This window comes from Homarus americanus, unplaced genomic scaffold (genome assembly GCF_018991925.1).
Source record: "Homarus americanus isolate GMGI-L3 unplaced genomic scaffold, GMGI_Hamer_2.0 scaffold46197, whole genome shotgun sequence".
Taxonomy (NCBI): Eukaryota; Metazoa; Arthropoda; class Malacostraca; order Decapoda; family Nephropidae; genus Homarus; species Homarus americanus.
Genome location: NW_024723050.1, coordinates 546463 through 558032, shown reverse-complemented (window position 1 = coordinate 558032; position 11570 = coordinate 546463). Strand labels below are relative to the sequence as shown.

Genomic DNA, 11570 nt, shown 5'->3' with positions numbered 1-11570 from the left:
CTCCTCCTTCTCTTCCTCCTCCTCTTCCCTCCTCCTCCTCTTCCTCTTCTTTCTCTTCTTCCTCCTCCTCTTCTACCTCCTTCTCTTCAACCTCCTCTTCCTGGTTTTCCTTTTGTTTTTCCCCTTTGCTCCTCCTCTTGGTCTTTCACCTCCTCCTCTTCTTGGTCGTCTTCCTCTTCCTATATTCTTCTCATTTTCTTCTTCCTCCTCTTCTTTCTCCTGGTCCCCTCTTCCTTTCTCTCTTCGTCCTCATCTTGGTCCTCCTCTTCCTTCCCTCCTCCTCCTTCTCTTCCTTCCCCATCTCCTTCTCTTCTTCCTCCTTTTCCTTCTCCTCACGATCCTCCACCCTTTCGTCTCCTCCACCACCTCCTCTTCGTCTTCTTTCCCCACCTCCTCCTCTTCTACTCCTCTTTTTCCTCCTCCCTCTTCTCTTCTCCTCCTCCTCTTCTTCCACCTCCTCCTCCCCTACATTTACCGAGCAATTGTGTTCAGATCGTTTAACAGTGATTCACTAAGACGCTTACCCTACAATCCTTTGCTGGTCTTTTTAATACGTTGTGCTGTCGCCCTTTCAATTAATTCTCTTACTAATCTTTATCGACGATGAGAGAGAAGAAGAGAAGAAGAGAGTGAATGGAATGATGAGAGAAGAGAGAGAGAGAAGAACGCAGTTGAATAAGGTTAATGCATGAGAAGAGAACGCAGTTGAATAAGGTTAATGCATGAGGAAGAACGCAGTTGAATAAGGTTAATGCATGATAGAAGCGGCGGGAGGGGGCATTTGTAAGAAAACCAAGGACCATTTGAAATCCATTCTTGTTGTTTCCTCGTAACTTCAAATCACACGCTCTGCCACGCCTCTTATACACGCCATAGTTAGACCTTCACGCCTGTTACACATCTCAGAATCCATTGACCTACGGATCTATGTTGATTTACAGACAGACGTTATTTACAACTATTAAGATCAATCACTGATAATTATTTACAAAAAAAACTACGGTGATTTATTTACAAACATTAGAACAAAAAAAAAACAGAAACAAAAACATGTGTGGACTTGAGTAAAAATGTTTTGTTTTATGTTCAGAATCAAACGATAATACTGTACACTCCTTAGAAGACGATCATCTCAACACAGTGTAACTTGGCTCAGCTTATGGGACGACAAGTCTTGTTTGTCCTCCTCTCTTTCTCTCTCTTTCTCTCTATTATTATTATTATTATTATTATTATTATCACATTATCTTCTCCATGTGTTTCCTCTCCTCTTTCTTTGTCGTATTTATTATATTTTGTTTTTCCTTCTTACGTCTCTCTAGTTATTCTTCGTTTTCTTATCCTGCTCTTTCTTCTTTTACTTCACCTCTTTCTACCATACTCTCCTCCCTCTTCCTCCCTCCCCATCACCATACTCTCCTCCCTCTTCCTCCTTCCCCATCACCATACTCTCCTCCCCATCACCATACTCTCCTCCTCCCCATCACCATACTCTCAGCCGTATCTCCACCTACAAGTATACAAGTTAAACAACAATCACCCCTCCTCCCCCCACCATGTCCTCGGTGTGTGTGTGGGGGGGGATGAGGAAAAGGTGGGAGGAAGGGAGGAGGGAGTAGATGACCTCGTCCTTCAGCGTGGTTTTCCAATGGCCGACTCAGGACTCAGGGGCGACTGAGGTTCGTCTGAATAGAGTTTACAATATCGCCTCTTAAGCCGGTTGTTAGCATTTAGGGCAGACGCTCATCCCCACAACTGCAACTTGGCTCTGTGAAGCTGGCGAATGTGGGTTCGTATCCTGCCACGGGTAATTTAGTTGAGCTTTAGTACGTTTTGTTTGCTTCTTCTTGATCGGATAATTTGTTTTTTACGTCAGATTGGAACGTGATTTTTTTATTTTAAATATGAGTTATTGTTTTGTATTTGTTGTAATTATACTGTAATTTATGAATAAGTATATATGGTCATTATAGCCAAAAGGTTTCAGAGTGACTACAGGTGATTAAATTTTTTTCTTCATTATATTTCATAGTTTGTAATGAAGTAAATATTAAGACATTATCCTTACTTCTACATCTATCGTTAATGTTTGGTTCTATATACTAATTACTATATAGATTATACGTACAATAAGTATATCAACACTCAAACACAAAAAACAACAACAAAATTGATGTAGTTTAAAATAGATACAATTTTGAATTTTCTGATACATATATTAAGAAATCTCAATCAAACATCTTTTCTCCTACGAATTTTGATGAAAAAGCAAACCAAATAAGCCCGTACAACTGAAGGAGCAATCTTACTTCTGGGATTATCATAGATTCCTAAAAATGTCGCGTATTAGAAAACCGGAGAAAGAAGCTGATCGTGGATACTGATTGGCTGAGCTCAGTCTGTCTCTCTCTTGTGCTGTAGACATGATACAAACAACAGCTTACAGTTGGGTTAGGGAATTGAGGGCAAGACGAGGAAAGAAGGAAGAGGAAACAACAGGAGAAAGAGAAAGGTAGAGGTGGTGGAGGAAGGGAGAATAGGAAGGGAAGAAGAAGAGTAGGAGGAGGAATAAAAGGATGATAGAAAATGGTGAAGAAGAGGAAAGAAAAGTAAAAGAAAGGAAACTAAGAGAGTTAAAAAGAGGAGAAAGAGGAGAAGGGGAAGAAGGAGAAAATAAAATGAATAGTAGGAGAGTGAAAAGAAAATATAACAACAACAAACTAATATTCTCTTAGAACCAAACTAATCTCTACCGGAGTCTCCATGCCGTACGAGAGTTTGGGTTACCAGTCGTTCCCCACCGTCAACTGAGCAGTGTTGGCTGCTGGTGTGATATGTATATTGTGTTTTAAGATTAACGGTGGTTGGGTTAGTTAGTAATATGAAGTGTATGGATAGAGCAGACAGACAGATCGACAGACAGATCGACAGACGAGCATGCCTAATGATCGTTGACTTGACAACTGACACTCTTACAAATACAGGGCTGCCAACTGACACTCTTACAACACAGGACTACCAACTGACACTCTTACAACACAGGGCTGCCAACTGATACTCTTACAACACAGGGCTGCCAACTGATACTCTTACAACACAGGGCTACCAACTGACACTCTTACAACACAGGGCTGCCAACTGACTGACACACACATCCAACACAGGGTTCCAAACAGAGATACCACACACACACACACACACACACACACACACACACAGCCACTCAAACATTAACACGGAGACAATAATAGCAGCATCACCACCACCAGGAGGAGTATAACCCCCCCTCTTGAGTGTGTAGGCGCCTGTGAATGTCTCCTGAAGGCAGTTGTAAATCAGATAAATCCCGGTGGTAATCCCGACGTGGTCCGCCTCATGCTGACGGTATCTGGGGATAACTCTCTGCCGCGTTGCTGATCCTTACGTCACAGGGACAGGCGCAGATAAATGCACCGATTATTTAAGGGGGTCACCAGCCTGCTCCACGACATGTCACTGTAAAGATATTTTTGTTTTAAGGTTGTGGTTAAGATTTGGGGTTGTTTGTTTGTCTTTGTTTTTTCTGGTGAGTGTTTTGTTTATTTGTTTGGGTGGGGATTTTTTTATTTGTTTACATTCGATTGGGTGGGGATTTTTTTATTTGTTTACATTCGATTGGGTGGGGATTTTTTATTTTTTTAATGGGTAGATTTTTGTTATTGCATTTGTTTATATTTGTACTGTTTGGCTGTGTCATATGTGTCAATGTTTTGTGTTTGCAGTGTTTATAATGGGTAGATCTGTTTGCTTATATATATTTTTTGATGGGTGAATTTTGTGTTTGCCTTTTTTCATGAGGTATATTTTGTTTGTTCTCACTTATGTTTTTGCTGTTATATTTATTTGTTTACACTTTTTTGTGGATATGTTTTGTTTGTGTTTGCAGTTTTTTTAAGGAGTAGGTTTTTTGTTGACACTTTTGGGGATTATTTATGTTTGTTTGAACTTTTTTGCAATCAGAGAAACGTTTCGAAATAAACCTTTTTGTTGAGTATTATTTCTTGTCTACACATTTTTTGGCCATAAGATCAACGTATTTACATTTCTTTGATGGATACATTATGTTTGTTTGCTTGTTTGTAGCGGGAAGATTCATGTTTGTTTATACTTTCTGGTAGATAGATGTGTGTGTGTGTGTGTGTGTGTGTGTGTGCCAGAGCGGGCAGTTCGGTACGGTACGATTGATTTATCGCAATTCGTACCAAAGGAAAAATACCGTACCGTGATTTCGTCCTCCCCGCCCCCCAACAAAATGTAGCCCAATTTAAAGTGTGACAAAGCAAGAATAAATATATTATTAACTTTAGTATTTTATTCTTAACATAATAATATATAATATTCTAACACATTAATGATAAATTACACATTTTATTTAATTTTCTGTCCTTTGTCCACAAAAACTACTTTTTATGTGTTGCAACTCAACATCACAATAGCATCAATAATGTCTGCCTTGAGTCCCAGCCGACTTTCTTGCAATATATAGCGAAAACCGGAAAAGGTTTGTTCGACACTAGCTTGTGACACTGGCACCCAGAGGAGAATGTGTCAGTGTGTGTGTGTGTGTGTGTGTATGTGTGTGTGTCTCAGCTGGTAATGACATCCCCCTGGGGCAATGTAATTTTTTGGGTCTCACTGGCTCACTGAGTGTGGCCGGATCTGACCTGAACCTGGCCTGACTTTACGGCTTCACCTGACCTGGCCTGAAGGCTGGAACACACCTGCATCGCCCCAAGCTATTGTCCTGGCCACGTGCCTTGGTTCGAAATGGTACGATAAAAGTACGAAAAATTAATCGTACTTTCGTACCGTACCGAACATTGAAAAAATTAGCGAACTGTAATATCGAACCGAACCTTTATCAGCCTCACAACCGTACCGTACCGTACAGTACTGCATGCTCTGGCTGCCACCACCTTAATCGAATGTACTAATACTTACAAGTTAACCTCAAAATCACCTCACCTAACTCCCCCCCTCCCTTGTCCTTCCCCCACAGAGCTTGTTGTCAGCACTGATCCGAGGGTCTGGGGAGGTGAGCGAGGAGTCCGCCAGGCAGTTCGAGGCATGGTGGGCGGTGCATGTAGCCCACGTCTCACGCCCACCACCCTCCGCCCATGTGATGACGCCCCCACACCACGTGCACGCTCGCCCACACTCCATTGAGAAGATGCAACCTGAGCCTCTCCACCCAGCTATACAGGTAAGAATGACCAAGTGTTCCACCGTTCCAGTAATGTGAACATACCTCGATGCAGTGTAGGACTATCTAAAGTGTTTGGAAAATTTGTAAACATCGAAAAGGTGATTTTTATGTTGTTGATTTGTATTCAGTCTCACTACAACAACAACAGGAATTACTACTAGTAGTAGTATCATTATCATTAACGCTGCTACTGTTATTATTATTACTACAGTACTAATCTCAGTAGTAGTAGTAGTAGTAGCAGTAAAGGAGTAGTAATATAAATTGTCACTGTAGAAATAATAGGATATTACTGTGATAATAATAATAATAATAATAATAATACGACTGTGATAACAACAATAATAATAACAGCAACAAACACATGTCACCATAACAGCGACAAAAACAAATTACACACACACACACACACACACACACACACACTGAAAACGAAAAAAAAGTATTAATACCTCAAAATAAATTAATAGCTAAATAAATACCACAATACCAAATAGTGTTAAACCCCATCCACCCATCCCACCCTCACCACGCCCCGCCCACTGCCGCCCCCACAAAAAAAAAATATTGTACCTCTTCCCCCATCGACAATCAATATAATCCAGCGTAGTTATGAGATCAATGTAATATATATTTTTGTTCGCTTCCTGAACGCAAATTAATATTTTATTTTATCTAACGCGATTTCGAACTGGTTAGCCTCGACGTAAACACAAGCAATGGTCGAATTTAATTTAGGCATGTTTCTCTTTTGTTGTTGCTCTTGTTATTGGCGCCAAAATACCGAGTGTGCGTATAAATTGCCGTTTTATCATGTTTTAATGTATTTCGCTACTTTTTTATTTGATAAAGATTGATTTTTTATTGACTTTTTAGTGCCCTTGCTTTCATTGTTACTACATCAGCGGTTTTTAGTAAGTAGCATAAATTCCTTCAGTTTCCGTCTTCATACCAACACAGAAAACGTGAAGCAAGAGCGTTTTCGTGTTGTCAATCCGGGTTGACGGTCGATGTGAATAAATCCCTAAACACTTGAATATATGTCTTCTGTCAGTTTGAGTTATGAGTTTGAGATCAATCCTTAACCCCTTGTGTGTATGGTGTCGTCTCTGAGATGAATTAAGTCGCCTGGCGTTAACCAAATGAGATATTAAAAGTGGCGTCCCCGCGTAGTGAAGGGGTTAAACATTTGAATCTAATGTTCTCTGCTAATCTGGGTTGAATATCGGTAAAAATTAATCACTGAAAACTTGATATTTTTTTTGCTGTGTTTAGTCAACCTAACAGCCGCGCTTTTCCTGACCTGGCTAATGGATGTTTTTCGCGCGTGAATTTTGTTTTCTGCGGCTTATTGTTGGCAATGGTCAATTTTTAGTCATCATTTACTTTTTTTTAGCATTGTCGACGTCTGTATTATTATTATTATTATTGTTAGTAGTAGTAGTAGTCGTTGTAGTAGTAGTAGTAGAAGTAGTCTCATTATTACTATTAATATCGTCAGTTGTGTAAAGCGTCAAAAGATGTCATTCACACGATACAAATAACTGTTGATCATAAAACCAAAAATTCCCAATAAAATTTCAATTAAATACACATAATAAATCATAACAATTATGGCGTTTTATAGTAAGATCAGATTTGTACCACAACCCAAATTGACGGATAAAAAATATAAGATGTTCATGATGTTATTGAAATTGATGTTCATGATAAAGTGCCATAGATGAGTGATGAAACGACACTGTTAAAGGGTAGGCTGACTGTAAACTGTGTGTGTGTGTGTGTGTGTGATCAACATAAATCATAAACTGTTTTACAAGCAAGGTTTATTAAAACAGAGATCCAACAAAGAATTTCTACCAAAATAAAACGAAAGAAAAAACTTACGAATGTTGATAAGAATTAATAACAAAATATTCTTATATAAACATAAATTAAATCAAATTCACAGTAAAAAGATATTAAATGAACGACTGAACACCTGTAGTTACGATGTTCAGCTGTTTCGTCATCCCGGGGTAACACAGACAAAAGAATAAGGTCAGTGAAGGGTAGAGATTCAGTACTTTATAGTCGCTGTGAGGAGCAACTGGTGGATCGACTGGAAAATACTTGTAAACTTGAGACTTGGCTGGTGGTGCTGTGAGAGAAATCAGTACTGCAGGATTTTAACAATGATATTATGTCTGGTAAGAAAACAAAGTTGTCATTCTTGATTCGATATAAGAAACAGTATTTACGTGTGTGAAAGTGAACCGCCAAAGCTTTGTTATTGTGTGTCACTGAACAAATGTCCGGTAATTGGTGCTTCAGTGAATTAATTTATCGTCACTAGTGTTTCATTTGTTGTCTTAGTAAGGTTATGCACATACTATAGGCTATTAATAAATGTCTTAAAATGGTACAGTGTCACTAATTGCGTTCTTATTATGTGACCCACTCAATACCATCCCTGCTGACCTTATTTGACCTTGACCCTGATTTCATATGACCTTAACCCTGAATTTATTTAACCTTGATCAATGTCTTATGTGACCCTAATACTACCCTGATCTTTCCCGTATTTAAACTTCAACCTTAAACTAAATTGACATTGACCTTAACCTCTGACCTGACCTTGTTTCAGACCGTGACGAGCCAGTATGGACCCCAGAAGACAAGGATGAGGACTAGCTTCGACCCTGAGCTGGAGCTGCCCCGCCTCCAGAGATGGTTCGCTGAAAATCAACACCCCACCAGGCTACAGGTGCGTCCTCTGCGGGGGTGGGTGTTGGTGGTGTGGGTGGGTGTTGGTGGTGTGGGTGGGTTTGTATGGTTGATTGCTTGAGTTTGTGTAGTTGTGTGGGCTTTGTGGGTTTATTGTAGTTTGTTTGTGTGGATTTCTCTAATTAAAAGATTGTGAGTTTGTAATTGTTGGTTGGTTTTGGTTGTCTGTGTGTGTTTGTATTTTTTGTGATTGTGAATTTGTGTAGTTGTGTGGGTTTCTGTGGTCGTGGGTTTGTGTAGCTTCATGGGTATGTTTAGGTTTATTTCGTCTGTGTACGTTGCATTGCATACTTGTACCATTGTGTGTTTGGGTAATACTTTAGATAACCGACTCGTGAGAAGGAACAACTTCAGGAAAATTATCTACAGAAAACTTTGCAGCGTTTCATACCTGACCAATATATGCTCTCCAGCGTATGGTCATTTATTGTGGACAGGATAAATAAAAGAAACCTACCTAATTTACCTTAGATGGAAGTGCATTCATAGGTCAGGTAGAATGGTTAGGTTGTTGTTACCTTACTTAATTGTCAACAGAATGAGTGAGAATATGGCGTCCATCAAGCGTGCAATGGATAGTTTTTATTTGCTCTTCATAGAATCTAGAGGATAAAATTCTAGTTTCGGTCAATCCTGTATTTAGATATCCAAACCTTACCTAACCTAGCTACAGAACCCAGGAATTATATCTAACCTGACCTAAATTCCTAAGATTCCCCAGATAACCGATTCTAACATAATGCCAAATAGAGACAAACAAATATAAGAAAGTTGTAATTCCTCCACCTTTTTTCTGGGTATTCTAGACATAAGAAAAAAGTTTTTATCTATAGATTATTTTCATAAAGCTGTTCCTTATTGTGATTCAGTTATCTATACATTTACTGGGGGATTGTATGTGTGGGTTTGTGTGGCAGTTTGTGTTTGTGTAAGTTTGGGTGTATGTATTTGAGTGAGTTATAGCTATGTGGGTTTGTGTTTTTTATCGGTGTGGTTGGATTTGTGAGGTTATTATATTTGTGGATGTGTGTGGTGACTGTTTCTGGTTTGTGTTCAAGAGATTTTCATGGCTGTGGATTTGTTTTGTAGTGTGTATGAATTTGTGTGATTGTTGGCATTATGTTCAAGTGTTTGAGGATATGAAGTTGAAATATTTGTAGTAGTGGTGGTGGTAGGAATTGTGTAATGACAATGCTGCACGGAATCACAATATCTGCCATGAAAAGAAGGAACTTGTACTTTTATTCGTGGTAGTAGACGGTTGTGTGGTGGTGTATTACTACTACATCATGGGTGTGTGAGGACAGTCAATTACTGGTTTGTTTGACTGGTTAGTGTTAGTAATTATCCTCCATGATCAGGACTAGTTGGTGGCAGACTGTATAAGCTGTTGGTGGTGTTAAAGGTATTATATGGATGTACTGTATATAACTATGTGTGTGATGTAAAAATGGGTGTACAAAGAGCCGAGTATTTACCTAATATCGTTGTGTTTATATAATGTGAATGTTTATATGTTTGTTAGAATTTACTGTATATGACATGGCTTCGTCCGACCATACATAGTAAAATCAAACTTCAGTCTCTCTCTCTCTCTCTCTCTCTCTCTCTCTCTCTCTCTCTTCAGTTGTTCCTTTATCCCAGTTTAACAATATGAAGATTAAGTAAACTTCCCCGATTTTTCCAACACTATTCACCTTTCCAAAAACATCAATTTAATAACAACTATTAAGTATTACTATTTTGTTCCTGGCCCAGATTCAGCAGTACGTGGCTGAGCTCAACGCCCTCGAGTCCAGGAGAGGCCGCAAGCCGCTAGATGTCAGCAACGTCGTCTATTGGTTCAAGGTGAGTTGGTAGTTCTAATATTTTATCGTACTCGTCTAAAAGTGCTTCCTCTCTGCTTGCCGATGTCCGAATTATGTTGTTCTTGAGGTCTTGGTTCGTATTCAAGCTCGTTTTACGTGGGCTTTCCTCAAAGGAATCCTCATTTTTGCATTCAAGAAGGGTGGGCATTGCTCGCGGCGTGAGCAAACTGAGCATTGATCACGGGTATTACTGGAATTTTCGTGAGAAGGGGGTGGCCGCCCTCAGCAAGGCCTTAGGGTTTAATCAATGTTGACTATTAACATAATTGTAATTACACATATGTTGCAATGCTTCTAGTATAGTCGGAAAAATAATCAGCATACATATATGATGAACCTCGGTGACGAAAAAGGACGGATGTGGCGTTAAACCTTTATACTCTACCCCCAAAGAATTTATATTTCACGTTTGATTACCTAAAAATAAGAGCAAATTTGATACCCATTGATGAATCCAGTGGGAATATAGAGGAAGGACTTACTATAGAAATATCCCTTCAATTTTGTTAATGTCTTTAGGCCTACTATAATCTAACACCCACATTTGTGTACTCACTTGCCACTAATATAGACGATACATTTGATAATTCTGTTGAATTAGTATATCTTTATTCTTATTGCCCATAACTAACATTACAGTATGGGTTGTTTGACACACTCCAGGAAGATTTCTCTTTAGTTGTCAATATTTTTACTTGTGATATATTTTTAAAATAGTATATCTGAAATGAACGAAATATTTCAATACTTGTAGCATGTTAGCCCAGGTCAGGGTTGAGTCAATACTGATGCTGAAGTCTTTACTGTACCTCACACACACACACACACACATTTTATGTGGACGTGAGAATATGCTTGGACCGAGCAGGTCAATTGTAAACCAACAGATGACATGCAGTGATTCAGCTGATTATGGGCAACTTGTACAAAAATACCACAAGATTTGTACTTTGTACGATACAGTATATATGATCATTCTATTGATTCTGTATATCTTTACTTGATTTTTATTACCCACAACTAACAGTAATTGTGGTCAGCTGTTTGCCTCCAGCTTACCAACACTCCCTTTTTCCTATGATGGCAGACCTGCAGCAAGTCCCACACAAACCCCATAATTTGTACCACCTAGAATACGACCACCGCCCACGGCTTGGGCAAAGCTCAGTGTGAGGATAGCCCACGTAAAACGATCTTGAATACGGCCCCTTGTTAACTCGTATCACAGTTTAGGGATGTAATTGAATAACTACCTCAGTACCTCGGTAAAATCAACAAGATGCTTGTTTCACATTATCACCCACGGAGAAAAAACAAACAAACTAAAATCATCTCTCGAAGGAATAAGAATCTGAGGCCAGAATTGGGTGAGCCAGTTTAGGACGCCTTCTCACATCATCTCGGTATGGAAAAATTACCATGACGAGCTTTTTGAGAATCTGGGCACAGCCTGGGAGCCATCTTGGTCAGCTGTTGCGCCAGACTGTAAACAAAGGTTGTTGTAAGAGGCAGGAGGAGAGGGTGTGTGTGTGTGTACGGTGAACCAGGGAGGAGAGGGAATGCATGTGTGTGTGGAGCCGTCTTGTCTATGGGCCACCAAGATATAGAAGGACCTGAAGACTGTCTCTAGATTCTAAAGACTAATGAATACAATTTCGTTTTGACCGGCGTAGACCGCAGGAATGACAACC

The 11570-nt window shown here is 39.5% G+C and overlaps 1 protein-coding gene across 4 annotated transcripts in view; it reads left to right on the top strand.

Annotated features, from left to right (window-relative positions):
* The window catches only part of LOC121863229 (homeobox protein dve-1-like), a 190408-nt gene that overhangs the window by 145097 nt on the left and 33741 nt on the right, over window positions 1–11570 (top strand). For 3 of the 4 annotated variants that reach the window (XM_042361719.1, XM_042361721.1, XM_042361718.1), the window contains exons 6-8: window positions 5039–5242; window positions 7872–7991; window positions 9770–9859. In XM_042361719.1, coding sequence (XP_042217653.1) covers window positions 5039–5242; window positions 7872–7991; window positions 9770–9859 — 414 coding nt within the window. The remainder of the gene's footprint in view (window positions 1–5038; window positions 5243–7871; window positions 7992–9769; window positions 9860–11570) is intronic. The other variant, XM_042361720.1, reaches the window with a different exon arrangement.